Source organism: Grus americana, chromosome 15 (genome assembly GCF_028858705.1).
Source record: "Grus americana isolate bGruAme1 chromosome 15, bGruAme1.mat, whole genome shotgun sequence".
Lineage (NCBI taxonomy): Eukaryota > Metazoa > Chordata > Aves > Gruiformes > Gruidae > Grus > Grus americana.
The window spans coordinates 4,691,452-4,711,343 of record NC_072866.1 but is presented as its reverse complement, the minus strand read 5'-3'; the positions used below and the strand labels follow the sequence as shown (position 1 = coordinate 4,711,343).

General features: G+C 38.2%; 1 protein-coding gene across 50 annotated transcripts in view; it reads right to left on the bottom strand.

The window, feature by feature from the left end:
- RBFOX1 (RNA binding fox-1 homolog 1) overlaps positions 1-19,892 on the bottom strand; it is a 907,584-nt gene that overhangs the window by 31,663 nt on the left and 856,029 nt on the right. For 48 of the 50 annotated variants that reach the window (XM_054843158.1, XM_054843113.1, XM_054843119.1 and 45 more), the window contains 3 exons: positions 17,985-18,117; positions 8,749-8,788; positions 559-623 (listed from right to left, as the gene is read on the bottom strand). In XM_054843158.1, the coding sequence (XP_054699133.1) occupies positions 559-623; positions 8,749-8,788; positions 17,985-18,117 (238 nt within the window). The remainder of the gene's footprint in view (positions 1-558; positions 624-8,748; positions 8,789-17,984; positions 18,118-19,892) is intronic. The other 2 variants (XM_054843132.1, XM_054843125.1) reach the window with 1 other exon arrangement.

The following is a 19,892-nucleotide window of genomic DNA, read 5'->3' as shown; positions in this document are numbered from 1 at the left end:
CACCAAATGTGGTTTACATTTTGGGGAGAAGTACAGAGCAAAAGAAGAATAACCAATTTTTTTTTACTATTTCAAAAAAATTCAAATGCCTGGAAAGAAAGCAAATGGAAAAAATATTGTTTTGCCTTGGATAGTTCAAGCTTAGACACAGTTCATTCTCAATTTCCACTGACTAAAACAATGTCAATGAGAACTGAGGGCGCTCAGTAGGTTCAGGTTCTAAATCAACTGAAATAATACTCCTAAGAGGAATAATGATCTTTAGTAGCGGACCATCATGAAGCTGTACAGATATTTATCTACATTGTACAAGGGTCACAGACATTAACTGGATGATCTACAGCTTGGGAATGTGCACATCTCATGCCTGATTCTCAATTAAGGCCTAAAATCTCTCAATTTATGGCTATTCATGGATTATCATAAAACAGCCTGCTTTAGATACCACAATTATCTGCAGAGCAACAAGACAGTTATGAGACTTCGACAAGGCAAATTTATAGAATCGTCTTCAACTTCCACCGGTGAGATCTCTATTAGCAGGAAAGGAGGTCTTACCTGTCACTGTAGGCAGCTGCAGTGGCAGTGGCAGGCTGGGCATACCGGTAGGCAGCATAACCACCCTGAAACACAAACTCACGCTCTAACTGGATTGCTACAGCACCTTAAATCACATTTCGCAAAATTTAGCAACAACTGAAAGGGTACCGTCATGCTGTGAGTTCGGGTGAGGGGTTAAATACGTAGGAAATATTTCAGTGAATCGTTACGCAAAATTTATCAGCACAAACTCGTGCTTGTTAAGATTTGTCCCAGAGATCAGGAGAAAGCAATGAACTGCATCCAGCAGCGTAAGCTTTCTTACGATACTGGATTCGTCCACGAGTTTCCAAGTAGCAATTGTTCTCATGAATGAGGTGCATGCATATTAATAAAGCTGAACTTAAAAAGAAAAACTCAGCTAATAATCAATTCTCTTTTTTGTACAAAATATGATTTCTCAGGTTTGGTTGATTAAACCTATGAATTTGCGCACTCAATTAACACAGTGTTACGTAGGTTTCCAATTTATACATAAAATTAAAATGAAGAAGCACAATTCTCTTCTTCCATGAATTAACATTCAGTTGTATGTAACAGTAATTGCAGCTGTTCAATTAAGCAAACAGGACAAACAAACACACATTTGAAAGGAATTGTGTGCAGTGATGCATTGATTATCAAACTGTGAAAACAGCAGAGCTTCCTGTTCAATGGACCACGGTGTTATATCAACCATTTCAAAATGATCTCAGCATGCCAATTAACAACCAGAGGCCAGTCTCCACAGATAACGCAAACACGATTTACGTCCCAATTAGAATTCACCACCCCATAATCCTTGTATTTCCTTTCCCACCTTCCCCCCTTAACAAAAAGCTGAGTAAGAATGTATCAGATCACTCAGCTTTCATTAAAACTCACTCTTTTGCTAAAGTGTTTGCTTTAATGGACTGATTTTTTTTTTTTTTTTTGAATGCTGCATTCACACAAGAGATGATGCTGACGCATGAAAAATAGGTACGAAGTGTCAACCTTTACCCTAGTAGTGCGTTTGTAGTGCGGGAACTTTTGTGGGGTTTCTGTTTTGATTTTACAAATAAAAAAATCACTCTTTTCAGAAAAGCAATTTCAACTACTTTTACAAGCCATTTCCCCTTCCACTACTTCGCTTGGTGGAATCGCTTTCATCCCTAAGAGGTGTAAACCTTCCTTTGGTTTGAAGGTTTGAAGCGGGTTGGGTTTGGAAATCAATCACTCGGCCGATAACGCCGCATCACCCCGAGAACAAACTTATGTTTTACATACACTGACAGCTCATCAGAAACTCCAGCCTTTGAATTGCCGACTTACTCGAGGCACGTTCGTTCTGATTTTTCCAAGTGCTCAGACAGAGAAGAGCACGTTCACCCCGGCTCCTGGCCAGCTCCCCGCCGGCAGCAAAAGTGTGTCACCCCCCCCCGGAAAAGGGCCGGTGCTCCCCTCCGACGCTATACGCGCTCTCTTCTGCAGCAAGCACGGCACCACTGAGGTGAAGGACTTTCTCATTTCAGATCATTTGATTTTTTATAAACCAATAGAAGGCTATTACTGTCAAAAACGTGCAAGAGGCACACATTGCCTGCAGGTTTGCGTGTACAGGCAATCAGGTGTCAAAGGATGTCACCGAGCGCACGCTGAGCCAGTAAACAGCGAGGCTGAGAGATGACAACGCAAGCTGCGCGCTTGGTCTGGCTTCTGCTGCTGGGAGAAAGGTGAGAGGTTATACAAATTTATCCCTTCTCCCCTCCTGGGTTTTTAAGTGCTAAATATTGCACCTTTTTTTTTTTTTTTTTTTTCCCCCTGAGTGCTGCTGATACGGGGGAGCACAAATGGTCAAAGTATAAAGACGACATGAAGCTTGTTTTCACGATCCAGTCCTGAAAACGTGTGACAGACTGCGCCTCATCCCGCAGCACGACATGATCCTGTTCGCCTCACGTACGATTCCTTTGCCTGTCCCGCGGCCCATTTCTCAAGCCCCTTATTTCAAGGTGAGAGTCACTTCATCTCAGCCCAGCTATGCACGTAGCGACTCCCACCGCGGCACAGAACTGAGGGTGGGCCACCACGAGAAGTATCAATGGTTTGACGTTCTTAATCAGACAAAAATGAGATAGGCTGTTCGCACGCTGGTTAGTATTAAATCTGCAGAGAGCAGGTGCCGTGAGGATTGTTTTTCTGTCATTTATTTAAGTATCACTAAAAATCGGTGAGTATGTGAAGGCGGACCCTTTCTCGCTCCCTAAATATAAGAGTTACATTCCTTTTATGCCTACGTTTTGATTTGCATTCATCAAAGAATTGCTGCTGAACAACGAAGCTCAACTCTGAACTTTACTAAGATGCTTTGGATTCAAGAATCGGAATGAAATTTCTGAGAGTCCTGGAAAGACTGAGTCTCGAGCAATAAAAATAGAAAGAGATTGAAGTTACTGAACTTGTGTGAATCTTTTAGAGATCTGAGATGCAGGATGCATTTGCTTATCAGGAAAAATAATAATTCCCTATCAGCCCATGTCATGATTTCATATTTTTAACATAAGCTATCTTATAATTACACGTAAAACCATTCTTAAACCCCTGAGCTCTAAACTTCTGTGACAAGTTCTACTTTACACTTTTTCTCTATTTTTCAACCTGGCTGATCTCTTAGATGAAGAATACACTAGTAATGTTCACTACACATACCTCTCGAGTAATATATTAATCTTTGTGCCTTAGCTTGTATTGCAAAATAAAATATTTAGAACAAAATGATGTAATAATTACATCATAATAAATAACAGTTCTCAGTTCCTATGTTTTAGAAATGTTTTAGGAATGCTTCCCCCCCTCAAGTACATTCAAACAGAAAGTACCTGACTTATGCTTTAAATTATTATTTTGAAAATTCAGCTGAAATAATAAATTCAGCTAAAATAATTAAAAGATGTCTGTGCTCCCATATTTGCTACTTCCAAAAGAACAATAACACAATGTTACAGCAGCTTAAGTTCTCTTAAAAAATTAAGTACAGAGTCAGTATACTCTCAGTCCAAATACAGGCACAAAATACTGAATGGGACACACAACAGTCACTGCTGTATTTCATGGGATATGAAGAATACCTGTGATTTTGTGACAGATTCTAGAAAATAAAATGCAACTGGTAGCCTACTCTTATCTTTTATACACACAGAATCGATTTTCTCATATAATTATTTGAGTATTAGTATGAGTTTACAAGAGTCTACATTCAGCAAAAAAAGGGTTTTTCCATCACTACGTCATACCTGTGGCAACTTATTGCCATGCACAGACTCTTGCAAAACTGCTCTATAAAGAAACAGAAATGTAATGATTTGAATGAGTAAGGAAAGGAGGATGGCAAGAAAAATGAAGGAGTTTAGACAACTTCCCCAAAGCCACTCATTACAATTTTCCTTTCCTTTCCTATACACCTCTGTGCCTCAGAGAAATTGAAAAAGAGCGGTGGGATCCATGGAAGGCCAGTAGCCAACTGCTACAGAGAAAGCTTAATTACTTTAGAAAGAAGTTGCAGAATGTTTAGATAAGATACGATAAAATGGAAATGAATGGAAATAAAATGCAGCCGAATTTTTAAATAAAGTGTGTATATCTGCAGTAAGAATGATTTCCACAAAAATGAGTTACACCAGGTATACATGTGTGCACCTCCTCCTAAAATACCTACTTTTTATCTTGATCTCAGCTGTACTGACAGTGTTTATTAAAGATACAGATAAACTAAGTGACTCTAAACAATGGGATTTTTTTTCATTAGTTTTTCCTATTACTAACATATTTAATATTCTGTGTGAATGTTGAGAACTGGTTTTCCTCAGTTTTTATTCCCTATACCTCCTTTTACTCAAGGATCTCAAAGTATTTTGTGAACATAAATTAATCAAGGTTCAAAACCTTCTCTGGTTGAGAATTATACCTACCTTATTAGCTAAAAATAAGGAAATGGGATTAAAAATAGCACAAATTATACCCAGCCCTGCAGACTATCGAAAGTATTAGCAGTCATTTCCTCTTCCTCCACTGATAGGATACTGAGGTTTAAACAGTATTTGTTCCGCTCAAAGCATAAAACTTTGACTGGGAGAATTAAATATAAAATATCCATCACCTCCTTCTGCTGGCTCAACTTCTGGAACAGGTCTATGTGAAAGGTTCATGTTATTTCTGTATTCTGCTCCCAGAAATATCTGTTGCCGCAGAGCTCTTGGTGATACATCCAAACTGACACCCCTTAGATTAATTCCAACCAAATACGACCACCAGGAGTGATCTAGCATTTTTTTGAATGTAGTGTTTATAGCACAAATAAAGATCAGAGAGATGAAAAGACATTTCATCGCTAGATCTCAAAATTTTTAAGAAGGTATCACGGCTGTTCCAGCACACAGAGCACTAGGAGGACCAACCCACTGCTCCTTGGGGACTCTTCTGCCCTCGGAAAAGCCATTTCTCCACTTGTTGTTCTGTTTCTGTGAGTCACAGGAAATGGCACATCCTTCCACTTACAAAACACAAAAATCTGTAGTTTTTAAAAGAAAGACTTTGAATCCTTGCTTTTCACATGAGAACAGTGCCTTTCAGGATATCTGAGTGCATCACCAGAGTTCTGCCTAGTATCAATGGAACGTTGCTTAGATAATTACACCTGCTTTTTCCTTGGGAAAGAATATGTGCTCCACCCTCAACACCATCCCACCTTTGAGCTAAAGGAGATGGCAGTAGCTATTGATAACCTCGTTCCACACCCCTGATCACAAAGCAGGTCTTACTGTTGATCAGCAGCTCAGAGAAGAATCTTAAACCTACGTACTTCTATGTTGTCAGGGCTCTCACCAGCTGCACTATCACAGGTCCAGAATCCTGGGAACAGGTTAGAAAAGCTTGCTGTGAACAAGACGACTGACCAACGTCCATGGTTAAACCGTGTCACCAAGGGACTGCTGAAGCTGGTGATGCCAGAGTGGGGAAGTTTTTCCTATTTCTTAGCCTTCCCACATTTTAGGTGGGGCTTGAAGACTGACATGTTCTGAAAACATTCTTTATGGCAATGGTGTAAAAAAACCCCAAAACCCAACCCCCCCCCCCCCAAAAAAAAACCCAACCGAAAAACCCGCCCAAACACACAAACAAATAAAACCCCCTCAAAACCCCCAAACAGATGAAAGATAAAGTAGAGCAATAGTGCAGAGCTGTTATTCTAACTGCATATTTCTGCATCTGCTACTATTTTTGCTTCATTTTGTGGAGTGTATTTTCTTATTTTCGCAGGTGTCAATCTTCATCTAGGAACTTCTGTGTTTGCTGGCAGGCAACCTTAATTCTCTTTTAATGACTTTTTCTCTTAGTGAATCAATACTTAATTTTAAAAGGTCTTCCTTACTTCCTAATCATCTCCTTTATTTTTCCTACTCAAAGGCACATTTAAAAAGGAACTCAATAGCTCAGCTATTTCAGAGGCATTATTACATTTCATATAGCACTATATGAAATATAGAATATATTATATTATATCTAGAATCATGGCTGTTGATTTTTCATTATAGACTGTACTTTCCACCTATTTTTATATTCCTGTTCTCCTCTATTCCTCTGGTTAGTATTAAGCAACTCTGCTGTTGTTCTTTCTGTGTCTTCCCTCCTTCCTTTCCGCTAAATCTAGCCATCAAACGCTACAGCGATAGCTAATTATGAAAAGATTGGCGTGGTCTGTATTACTGTCAGTACTCAATGTAATCATATCAGAATGAAACCCACTTTGATATACTTGGTACAGTATATTTTTGGTCTGGCTTTTCAGTACCATGTTCCTTTTGTTTTCTGTGGTATTTTTAAGGTTCCTTTCTCTTCAGTCTACTATTAAAACCTATATTGTTTAAATTGTTTTGCTCCTTTTTTCACAAAGCTTCAGCTCTGCAGTTAAAATGAAAAGCTGAGTAGAACTATGTCATAATCAATTGGGATTTAATAAATAACTTGGTCCGCTGCAAACTAATACACTAAGAACTAATACACTGTGAATTGTAAGGTTTCTTTTGATTTATGTCAGTTTTCTATATCTCTCTCCTTCCCCTGCAAAATGTTTTCTATGCAAGAAAGAACAAATGTGGGGGGGAAAAAAGAATTCTAAAATAAGAAGCTTTGTACGTTATAAAAAAAATAAACACATTTCCAGAAGAGTGTTTTAATTCTGTCAACTGCTGTAAAGGTAAGCATGCTGCTGCATTAAGAGGACTAAGAAATGCAGTCAGAAATACAAGGCTGCACCTGAGCGACAACCAATGCACCAGTACAGTTATTCCATTTTCTAATGCCCATGACTATTCCAGACAACAAAACTGAGGCTATACTAGAAATTAGTAATTTCTTTGGTATCTTCCTCACTGAAATCACTTTTTATTTGGAAACAAAATTTTCAAGTCTGTGAGAGGGTGTGAGGCCACCTAAAAATAGCATTGTCAATCATCAGAAGAGATATTCCTGCTTTTCAGCAGCAGTGGGTTCCAAACCCACACACTGTTCCCTTAACGTTTAGTTCCCACCTAGACTATCGCGTTAAGCAATCCTGAGAAAGATGTCTTGTTGCCTTTCAGATTTTCAGGTTTGTAAACTGAGCAAAATGGATGTCACATTCTTTTGACAGTCTGAAGAAATACGAAAATTGGAAACCACACTTGAAGGAACTCCACACTGTACCACATATCCTATGTAGCTCAAAAATTCAGCAGCAATGTGTTCAGGTGAGATTAAAGCAGCATACTACACTTGAGTAAGCCTCTGGCAAATGGGCGATTCTCATGTGTTGTAAACAATATGTTACTGATAACATCACTAAGTACTTCAGTACATAGGAAGAGAAATTTAACCCATGCTATTTTATTTCAAATACATTTTTTAAACTACACAAATGAACTTTCAGATAAGTATAAGCCTCTTTCTAGCCCTATCAGAAAAACAAAACCCATAAATTCAAATTGTTTTCCTTCTTTACATAAAACTTATTTAAAAAGATCTGTTCCCTTGGAAATAGTTCTAAAGGATTGCTGATAATGAATACAAGGAATGTTTTCTAGCACTACCTATTGAATTTTTAATATTCATACCAATTTCAACTCATCCATCTCTCTGTATCTCAACAGAGACAGTACAACCGAAGTACAAGTAGGTTAGATAAAGCTGTCTGGTGAAATAAAGATGATACCTGTAACTTAGAACCAGATTGCTTTATCAAAATAATAACAAAGGTAGAAGATTACTGGAGTATCAGTAACACAGTTTACATCTACACATTAAAAAAAAAAAAAAAAAGCCTGTGAACATAGGGTATAAGAATTAATTCTTTTCGAAGTGTGAAATTCAGCCTCAACCACCTGAAAGCTCTTGCATACGCATATATAAGTAGGGTCTTTGTACACCTCCCAGATAAAAACTTCAGGGTCAGTAAGAAACTTAAAAAAATATTATTGGAAAGGAAATTGGTGACCAATGAGGTGAAGGAGGTAAAAAAGGATCCAGGGCTACAAATCCTTACTAACAAATATAACCACTTCTTACACCACGAGCAGTCTCTACTCATTTCATTTAAATCCAAACAAGTGGATTTTAAAAGAGCAGATGGAAGTCTACTCAGATTACAGACAATACACAGCCGTATCTTCAACTTACTACGTAATTAAGCTCTACCATCACCATGGCACTTGCGTGTAACCAATGTTGCCTGCATTTGGGAAATCTACATCTCTTCATAAAGTGTTTTCATACTTCAGTTATTAATAATATTCAGCTTGCCTTGTTTTTTTTAAATGAGTTTTTGGGGATTTGCAGAAGAAGGTTTCTGCTTTGGTTTTATTTTTTCTTTGAACTTCAATTTTGAAGGGAGACACCCCTTCACACACGCACACACATTTTTCACATCTTTTTGCATTCATTCAGCATTTGATTGAAGAGTTAATTCAGCTCCACTGAACAATGATAGATGTAATGAACAGAAAGGTCTTCCAATGTGAGAGATATTCTTCTCAATTCTTTCTGACAGGCAAGGGATGGTAAATAGACAAAACAGAGTCAAGCTAGGCAGCAAACTTGTAAAAAGAATGACTCTGGTAATGTACAAGGACAGCATGCACATCAATGAATACTTACATAAATGTCTGCACCATAAAATCCATCCTGGTATACAACACTGCAAGGATGCACACACAAAGAAAAACATCCATATTAGTGCATTTCCACATGCAAATGCCACCAACCCCTGCACAGCTGAGGTTAGTCTTGTCACAAGAACAGAGGGAGGGGGGAAGGAAGGCACTCTTCACATTGGTTAAGGAGGTTGGTAGTAATTATCAGAAGTGAAACTGTACCGAATACAACATCTTCTAAAGTACGCCAATTTGTCAGAGAGGCAAAGCATGGCAGGATTGGAAAATACTTTTGATAAGGTTTTGAGAGGTTTTTTTCCGTTTGTGTTTGTTTTTTAAGAAATCACATATTGGCAGCATTTTTTCTATACAAATTTTCAGTGGGCCAATCCTACAATCAGTTTTAATACATTAATGAAACGCTAGCTCTTGAACTACTACTTTTTGTCCCGCAATTATATCAACCCTCTGAAACAAAGCAGTAGTTGTCATTACTTCGATGGAAAACAAAACAAAGCATAGGTTTATATGGTGAGAGTAATGTATGAAAGAATTATACTGGTGGTATTCTACCCATCTGGTCAAATCTCAATACCTCAGTGTACAGAGAGACGAGAGTATTCATAGGTACTGCATTGTTGGCGTGATACACAGTTCCGACAGCAACAACAGGTCTGTTAAGAACGTCACGGCGTTATTCTTATTAAAAAAAGTATTAACCTTCCTCACTTTATCATTTTGCAACTTTGGTGAACATGTCAATGGTTCTGAGCTCCCCTGCAGTTTTGGCTGGATACGTTACTACTACTAATCTGAAAAAATGTAGTATTGTTGTATTGCTGTTAACAGTTAACCCAGAGACTGCTGCATTTCAGCTCAGATAAATCATCAGTGTAAATAGTTCAAATTTTAGATTCTAAGCCCTTCAGGATAAATGACACAGCATGACAAATACGGTTTAAATGATTACACTAAATAAAATTGGAACTACACAACAGTGGCCTACCAATTACACACATTACGTAAGTCCCACAATTTTACATTCATTTGGAAGTTCTGCGACTTAAAATGGGTATTTCCAATATCCAAATCAACCCAAGCTGTTTCAAGAGCTAAATATGAGAGCACATAATGGGGTTTTTGCAACAATATTTTCAATTTAGGAATATTATCATCTGGGAATAATAGTTATTACCAAGTTGCTAGCCTAAGCTGTTTTCAATTCCAACGAGAATCTTCATGTCAGAACTAGAAGTGATCTGTTGGGGTCAATGACCAAAACCCACAGGCCCGAGCTGGTATGTGGCTAAGTCAGAATCACTTGAGAAAATCATAAATATGCACACATGCACACAAACCACATTGATAAAACCACACTGATAAATAAAACTGTGCTATAGAATAATAATGTGTGAAAACTCGGCTCCACTTAAATCAGTCTCTGCTATTTGCTTCACTGAGGTCAGACCTTTATTCGTGTATTTTTCTATTTATTATGTCTGCAGAGCAAAATATGCTAAACCTGAACTACTACATTGGTAGCTTTCAGACAGCTCGCTATTTACATTGTAGCGTACCTTTGGTTTGGTTTTGATATTCTGATTATTTTAAAATATTCCATGTTTTTCTCATACCTGTTTGCACGTAAGAAATGAAACATTCCACATGACCATGAGGTAGAAGTATGCAATCATGAACAACGCAGGAGTTTTATGAGACGACAGACAGATGATACAAAGTTTACTGAAGACGGAGGCCCCACAACTGCAACCCCCAGTTCCTCACATCCCTGCGCCACTTGTGCTGGGAGGAGGTGGAGGGGTTGGGAATGAAGGAGTGAAGTTGACCCTGGGAAGACGGGTGGGGAGTGGTTTAGGTTCTGTCTTTGTTTCTAACCATCCAACTGCATTTTAATAGGCAATGAAGGAAATTAATTTTCAAGTCAAGCCTCTTTTGCCCGTGATGGTAATTGGTAAGCAATCTCCCTGTCTTTATCTCAGCCCAAGAGCTTTTCCGTCTTACTTGCTCCCCCTTCACTCTTGAGGAAGGGGAATGAGAGGGAACTGGGTGAGGGTCTGGCAGCCAGCCAAGGTCAACCCACCACAGTACAGTAAAACGTACTACTTTCAATTACTATTAAACATCGCTATTCAGAAAATAACGCTTTTGAGAGAGTACGTGTCAGAAAGGGGACCTTTTTCTCCTTCCTCTTGGCAATCTGTGGCTATACAGTGGAGATGTTGCAAGATGGATAGGGGCTGGCACCCTTTGAATTCCCGAGTGCAGATGGCTGCAACCTTGGATAGGTCGCTTCATTCCCCTGGGCCTTCCTTTCACACATAATGCTCCGTCAGGGCCAGACAGAAACTTAGAGCTCTAAATGTGCAACTGCTTGATAAATAGCCAAAGAAGTACCCAACGCTAAAATGAGACGTAAATGCATGACTCTGTCATTAAACTTGGTCAGTATTAAGATGAAGTGACAGAATCAGGCAAATGAGCATAACATGCACTATGAAAAGATATCAGCTGATTTCATCTTATTTCCTCCATATGGTCCTGTAAAATGATAGTGATGTTAAATATGAGACCTTCTGCTTCTTTTGAAGTTTCAAAAAAAGTAATCCTTCACACTTTCATAGATTTTTCAGAGAACATTTTCTCTACTCACTGTCCTTGTCATTCGTTGACTCCTGTGACTCAATCTTACCAGTGGAGTCAAATGTATTTTCTAACAGCACCCTTCATCAGAGGGACAAAGTGTAAAACACCAAGAGCTATGTTTTGCTCTTGTGCTTTTCTCTCCTTCAGTATATAATTTTCCAAAGGGTAATTTGCTTGGCTTATCATCCCCTTTTCTCTCTCTGAAGCTGTAGGCAGAAAACAGACGATAAGTCTCAAGCATGGGAAGAGACTGAATGCATCACACAGGGACCTATCTCACCACAGCTCCTTTTATACTTTACATTCAAAAAATGGTCTTGGCAGACAGATAAATTTTGAGTTCCCTGTAAACCAACACAGGGTCTGGAAATAGCCACGCTACTGAAATCTGAATTACCTCACCCAGGAATGGATGATATGTTAATGTGCTACCTGGAGGCATTCAAATAAGAACAACAAATTTGAGGGACTTATTCAGTTGTATTTTATGATTTTATTGTGCTGGGAAAACTCAGAAAAGAGAGAAATTTGATTCAATAAGAAATTGTGCATCTAAACAACAGAATATCAAAAATTATTCTTCTATAAACATAAATCTGTTTTCTCACCAACTATTACACATCTCCTTTGTATGGTTTTAGCTGCTTTATTTTAGTTGCTGTGTCTTATAATCATTTTTGTAACTATATTAAGACAAACTCTTTACTAGTTTAGATTCCACCTTCACAATATCCTGGGAGGACTACATCTGTCTTCATTATCATTTTTCTATCCTCATCTTTCAAAAGGATTGGGTTGAATAATCTATCAATGACATAAGAAGACAGTTCTTGACTGCACAAACCTGAGCTCAGTAACTTCACAGCAGCTGAGTATATATGGCCCTCAGCCACACACACAATCTGTACAAGTTAACATAAATAACCTAAGGCAGATTAAGTGCACGGAGTGATTGATTCGGGGTAACAAACAGGCATGACAATCATGATTTCATTCATTGCAACAGAATCATGGTTCTAGTTCACTATTTCCCCTCCGTCACAACTAAGAGAAAGCACCTGAGGAACAACAGTTCTGTTTTCTGGTTGCTGGTAGATCACCTTCGCTGTCCTGCACATATTTTCCAGTTTTTGGTCTCAGAAATCACCTTTGATATGAATCCTTCATGAAACAAATAACAGAAGAGAGGCAACTACAACCTTATTTAAAATAAACCAAAGGCAAGACAGATTAAAGTAACACCTTTCAACACTCTAATAACACAGCTTCCCTGTTGTACATACAGAACTGAAACTCTTGCATGAGGCTGATTCAACTGTTTAGAATGTTCTCTAATTCCGGGTCCTTGTCTTTCCAGTTTCCACACTGGCTGCCCCAAACAAGTTATACTGTCTGCTTTGGGAAATTAATTGAGGGCATTGCTGCAGAGAACAAAGCTGGAAGACATAAATCACTACGCGTTGGCAAAGCACATCTACTGTTCTAACAGTTAGTTACACGTATGTACAAAGCGGAGTCCAAACTAAGGGGAAGTTTCTGTGAGCCCCAAGAAATGTATTGGGGAAAAAAACCCATAATCACCCTAGTAGATGTAGTAGCTTATATTAATTATCCTTCCTTCTTAAATTCAGAATAAGGTGTTGGAAAATAAAGCTTCTTTTTCATTTTGAATCAGTTAGAAAGTAGCACTTCAAAACTTCTTAACAAGGAGGAATAGTTTCTGAGTAGTCTCTGTTACTTCTCCTCCACAATCCCCAACCTCACAATTTTATTTAGGGTTGGGGTTTTTTATTACTATTCTTTTCAAAGAGAAAAAAAGCATATTGTTATCCCATTGTCCCAGGAAAGACACCAGCAGTGGAGATACAGACTGAAAGCTAATTCTCTGTTAGCATCATCAGAAACGGAAGGAGCGGAGGAGAGATGGGAAGACAGAGTCATCACACAGTAAATTTGTGAAGAACTTGAGGCAAATGATGCTGGAAGAGAACAGCTTCTCATCAGTTTTACCAGTACCGCTATCTACCACTACTGCCTGCTATACTACCAGATACACCGTGACACTGGCTTTTCTGGACAGCAGTATAAAGATGGAGCATCATACTCAGGATGTTTTACTATTTGGTGAATGATTTTCAAGAATGCTGAGCTACCAGTTGCTGCAGAGTTCAAAAGCAATTACGGGGAGCACAATCAGATCACCTGCTTTCAGGAGTCTGCCAAAGGGAACAAAACCTGCTTCTGTAAATATTGCCAACTGCATCCAAAATCTGTCATAAGAGTACCTTTATTAGTAGCTTCTGCTTTATTAGGACATTTCTTACATCATTAGTAGGCGCTTGGTCACTAAAATAGATAATCCTAGAAAGACACGGGTCAAGCCAAGACAACATTGGTTTTGGTTTTTATAGTGATGTCTTTTTTCTTTTTAATCGTTTAAAAATTATTTTGTACAAAACACTACCTCGCACCCAGAGAGAAGCCTGCAGGAAAGGTCAAAGACGTAGAAAGCTCAAATCCTGCAGCACAGTGTTGAAGCTGAGCTCTCCGTGCAATACTCTTCACATTTCCCTGTTCGGTTTTCTCACACACATGAAGCTTTACTCCCTCATTTCACTTTCAGTAGGTTATTATGGTACACACATGAATTATACATAGAAAGTTATGAGTAAGCTACACATTATAGTATTTCAAGGCATTAGAAATGATGCCACAGATGCCAAAACCGAAGTCTTTTCCATGAGCTAATAAACAAGACACTATCTCCAGGAATTAGTGAAAAGCCTCGCTCATAAGTAAAGGAGCCATTAATTATTTATGTAGTGCTGTGTATCTCAGGAAACTGATTTCATTGCTCCTCTTCGATTTATAAGAAAACAATGGCCTTAAATAGGGCTATAATCAACAGTTTTCCTCAGACTTAGCAAAGGGTGCCGCATTTGCTGTTTCCCAGTGACTGAGGCACAGCAGAAGAGCGCTTTCCACGCGAATCACACTACCCTGATTTGCCTACCGACCACAAGATCCTCTAGATTTCCTTACAGCCTGCGACACGCTTCTATTTCTCATCTTTGTCGACAAACAGTTTCTAAGAAAAGGTCACAGTCGGTATCAACCAGGACAGCAGTGAAGAACAACCGCCTCCGACTGGAGGGAGGCTGAGCAGAAAGAAGGGTTTGTTACAGAGCGGGGAATCCCAAGACAGCGCTGCTGAGCTAAACCCTGCTGAGCAGTGTGTCAGACGAGTCTGAGAAATACATCTTCTTCGATTTACAGCTGATTTCCAAATTTAAAGTAAAATAATTCAGTTTCAGTTCCGAAATTTTGCAATATAAACAAGTAAGTGTGAAGAAGATTATTTCAGATCGAGTATTATATTTTATTGCAGTTATAAGCTTTCTACTAATAAAAAAAAGAAAAAGGTAATTTCAAACTTCAGTTTTATATTTTTCACTTACATGTGGGTTCTTCTTTAAAAAGAAAAGTAGTATTTTTCTAACTAAACATTGGTGGAATTTCATGTAAATTCATAACTACAATTATATCTGTCATTATACAAAATAAATGTCTTTTTTTTTTTTTAATGATTGAAAATATTTTAGTATGAAACTGCTTGCTTGGCTCTAAGGCTGGGCTCCTTCCTTGAGTGAAAAATGAGAAATTGCTACTAAATTAATTGCAAAATAGCATTCAAAGCTTTTTCCATTTTTCTTATCAATAAATGATACTCCAAGTTGTTTGCTTCTTTCTGTAAGCTGATTCATTCTCTGTGATCTCTTTATTATCTCGGTAATTTTCCTTGAAACCTACTCCCATTGTGACTGAAAACCACATTCTTAGAATTTATTTTCATTGATTAAGGATTTTTTTCTGAGGAAAATTCCTTTTTGCTTCTTTGATAGGTCAGAGTACATAATGGGTGAGCACAGAACAAAGCATTACAACGAAATTCCAAATTGTACTATTGTATCAGTGAAGTTACTAGCACAAGATCTAATACACTAGGCCAAAGAAGTTATTTCAGAATAAAGCTTTATTAATCTAGCTGTGGAGCAGTGCAGTGGAGGTATGTATTATTTCTGCACTGACCCATGAATTATAAAAGTTAGAAATTCGTTTTGTGCATTGGAAAGCAGTGTCTTATTATAAAGCACAGGTGGATGGAGAAAATTAAACCTACTATCTGAATTAAGACCTGTCTAAATTAAGACAAAGCTTACTAATTGACAACTTTTGCAGAGTCGAATTGTGTTAGAAAACATACTGACTGGCAAGGAGAGCCCTAGATTACCAAGAGTTCATCTCAGACAGCTAGAAGTCATCAGAACAATGAGATGATGTGACTTCTGAATGATGCAATGCACGGCTCCCTGTGAAGTCAGCTTTAAGGACAGGTCATGAAGGTAGCAGGTGACATCTGTCCAACCATCCTGCAGAAGAATGTAGGAGTGCTGAGCTGACTTCTTGGAACCCAGTTCTGAAACACTGCTGAACCTGCATTAACTTACTACAGGAGTTCACAGCGCTTAGATATCTCACTACCTAAAGATGCTGAAAGTAAGCCATACAATTGCATGAGAGTATATATGTATTGCACTTGGAAATTTAATTCTTCCTGCTGAGTCACTGTACTAACTAAACTATAAAAATTTATATAACACACATACACACACAGAGCACCCACATGTGGCCCCTTAAATTAAAGCAAATTTAAGTTATTTACTGGTCTGAAAGTATTTACTCATTTTGCAAATACTAACAAAAAAAAAGTATTGTCCAATTAAAAGACTATATCCCACATAGCTGGTACATATTTTCTTATATTACTTTATGACTTTGTATTAAACTAAGGTATTATGTTCATTACATCATAAAACTGGTAATAACCCATGTTGTTCTCTCGCTACATTTTGTACACTGTGCTCAAATTTAAGAATTTCTTTTTAAACTAAGTTGAGATGGAAAGAGTCTACTTCATATGCAGTATCCATTTTGTAGCTGAGACATTCAGATTAAAAACTTACTCCTATCATTGCCACGTACAAATACGTGGACTAACTCCAAAGGAGAGTCTGGGCAACAGTAGGATAACTTTGGTGGGACACCATCCTTGTCCAAAGGTAACTCAGGCAATCTTCAAAACTCATGGTGTCTTCCTCCAGTAGCAGTAATATTGCTTTGCTTATTAATTTATTATTTTGCTTATTAAACTACGCAAAATACTTAAATGAAAAAAATAGAATATACATTTACAAAATAACCTGATTCTGTGGCATCGTTTGTATATTCCTTGTTAGAACTTCTTACTTCTCTGAGGTGATGACTGCCCAATGTGAAGGAATGGTCACAGTGCCTGTCCTAAATATCCCCAAAAATCTAGGTGAATTGCTGACTGACTAGATCAGCAAACTTGTCTAGAAAAAGAGCTGCCTTTTGGCTTAATAGAACAAAGGCTTCACGAGAAACGGAGGGAAGCAGTGAAGGGCACCCATCTTCCACCGCAACCAAGCAGGAGGTCAGGGTCACAGCACAGCCCGGTGCTGCAAGCTCCCTTGTCCACAGGGGATGTCCTCAGGGAGAGCAGCTGAGCTGCGGGACAGGATTTTAGCGAGGGCAAACAGATCGATCACCTTCGCTCAAAGACTTTGCAAACCCTTCCTGCCCCTTTCTCACAAAGCTTTGGTTGCTCTACAGAAAGGTAGTGGCACGTTTACTTCAAATTTTTATGACAAAATACTGTTCTGGCCTGGGATCTGCTACGTTTTCTGATCTTCCAAACGTCCCAATTTCTTAATAGCTGAAAAATCTTTCAACAATGTTAGGGCTTTTAAATAGCATACGCAGCATACAAAACCTTTCTGTGTCAGCATTCACAGAGCTACTGAAGAATTTGTTTCTTCCTTCTTTCCCTCAAAGATATACCTAAAAAACCAATCTTCTGAAATAACAGATTATCGAGTTTCTGGAAATTACTACTATGAATTTCTCTCCTTTGTTCCTTAGTTTACTACTTGGTTTTAGTAGATGTAGGTCACTGACAGTTAAATCGTAAGGTATTATTTAAGCAAATGTACTGAAAAACACATGGCCCTGAGAGAAGCACCCCGTATTTCTATCGTGGTAAAGATGTCAACTAGAATAACTAAACATACTGCAGTAAAATAAAATAATAAAAAAATTACACCATTAAGCCTTCAAGGTCCAGAGACAACTTTCAGTGGATGATTTGAAGAAAAAGAAGTTAACTTGATCCAACCTCCTTAATAACCAGATGTTTGCAATCATCAAAAATATATCTTTAGCTGAGCCAATTTCTCTGTTCCAAAGCATTCAGTTTCTAAGAGCATTTACATAACAATATGTGACATCTGAAATGCTTAAGGCCACCAACCATGGCAGCACAAATTACAGTCATTTTTCAATACTCCGCGCAAGGTGCACCACTTCCAGCACCGGCATCGGCTGCATGCTGCACTGGTTTCTGCGGCGGGACACCATCAGCATGCACCACAGCCACAAACGCTTCGTAGCCTTTGGAGATTCATGCTAACAGGTAAACGAGGCCGATCTCCTTACCCGCCGTAGGCTGGAATTGGAGGGGGGGGGGCTGCTGCACGAAACGTGTTGTACACCGTGCGACCTCGGCCTCTTAGATGTGCGCCTCTGTAAGCAGCAGCTGCAGTTGCAGCAGGGTAGGGAAATCCTGGCACTGCGAAGAAAAGAAGAGGGATGTAAAATATTCAGATCAATCTAGTGCTGCAAACCACGGGTAATGTACTAGCGTGTTTGCGCTTGTATTAAAGCTTGCCTATACCCGGATGAGGGAGTTGCCAAATAAGTAAATTATTAGTCTTTTAACCAGAGGCCTCAGCTTTTTACACAACATCTTGGTATGTAAGCAGGAGACAGCAAAGCGGGAATTCAGATGGCAGCATCACAGGTGGCTCTGATTCTCGCAGAAGACACTCATTATTAAAAACAATATTGACTCTTTTAGCCAACACTGCTACCAGGAGACTCCTGAGGTCCAGGTCACCCGGTTCAGGCTCAAATTTATATCACCAGAGACACTGCCATCACGCTATTGCATCTGCCTTCAAAAGGCACCCGATTTGAGTGGAGGTGAGACGTTAGATGAGGAGACCTCCAGCGATCTAAATTATCCAGTGATTTTACCAATCTAGCAGAGCTTTACTTTTGTTCCAAAGTTGATTAGTAACTCAGCCTTAATTGTGTACCACGGGAAAGAAAGACAGAGCAAGAGTTTTCTCGGATTTTGGGGGTGTACTTTGTCCATAACAGTACTTGTTATTTCTTCAAAGGCAAGAGTTGCGTAGTTTGGAAATACCTATATGAATTCAGATAATATTCAGACCCAATAGAAAAATTTAGACATGTAAAAAAGAAATTAACTAAGATATTTTTATATTATCATTGCAACTAAGTGTAAACATTGATTACCAATCTATGTGAGACTTAAAATATTTTAATCAGAAATTGAACAGTAATATAGTACTACTTAGAGGTCTGGGGTTTTTTTCTGTAAAACGTCTGCAAAACTTCTCTTTTCATAATTTTTAATTGAAAAATAAAAGGGAAGCTTTCCACTTTACTTTCTCTGCTATTTTTTTTTAACTTATACTTCATTAGTTCATTTCTCTTTTGTACGTATATTTCCGTCCTGTTAGAACAGGTATTTTGGAGTTAATTCCAAATGTGAGACAGAAAAAAAATCAAATCCAGCTCTGTTGGCTCTCAGGTTACTTCAGTTGTGCTTCACTGTGTTGAATATTTTTCAGTATGTAAATAAAGAGATAAAAGAAATAAATATTGCTTAGCAAAGCCCTAATAAGAAGCAAGCAAATGGAAGTAATGATGTATAAACTAGTAAGTTTTTCAAATCTGAAATCTGAATTTATTTCGATCCGCATTTGTCTTTTATCTGTTTTAGCATTCATTTTTAAAAGAAACCTTGAATTTGAAAAAGAAAATGAAAAATTCACAACTTGTAGATGTTGCTGGCTAAATGCATGAAGGAAAATACTGTAATTATGGCGACTTCTCCATTACTGCCTTGCTACTGCTAGGTCCTTCTTATTGCCAAAAAGGTTGTACAGTAATTCTGCAAAGATCTGCATATCTGTGATACAACATAAAACAACCCTATGGCAATGCACTTAAATGAAAACAGTCTTTTAAAAAGTGCAAATACCGTATTTTTATTCCTCTTTCTGTAAAAAAAATACGTGTCATTTAAGAAGGCTTAAAGAAATAGAGTCATGGAAAGCATGACCCCCCCATTTTTGGGGAGAAAATGAACATATCTATCATACACTTGGAAATTTGGATGCGGCAAGTACTTTTGCATATGCAACAACATTGAATATTGAACAGTATAAATACAGCAGTGCTAGAATCATGACCTACTGCTCAGACCACGTAACTTCTGTCCTTTTCATTTTCAAGTAAACATCAACAGTCTTG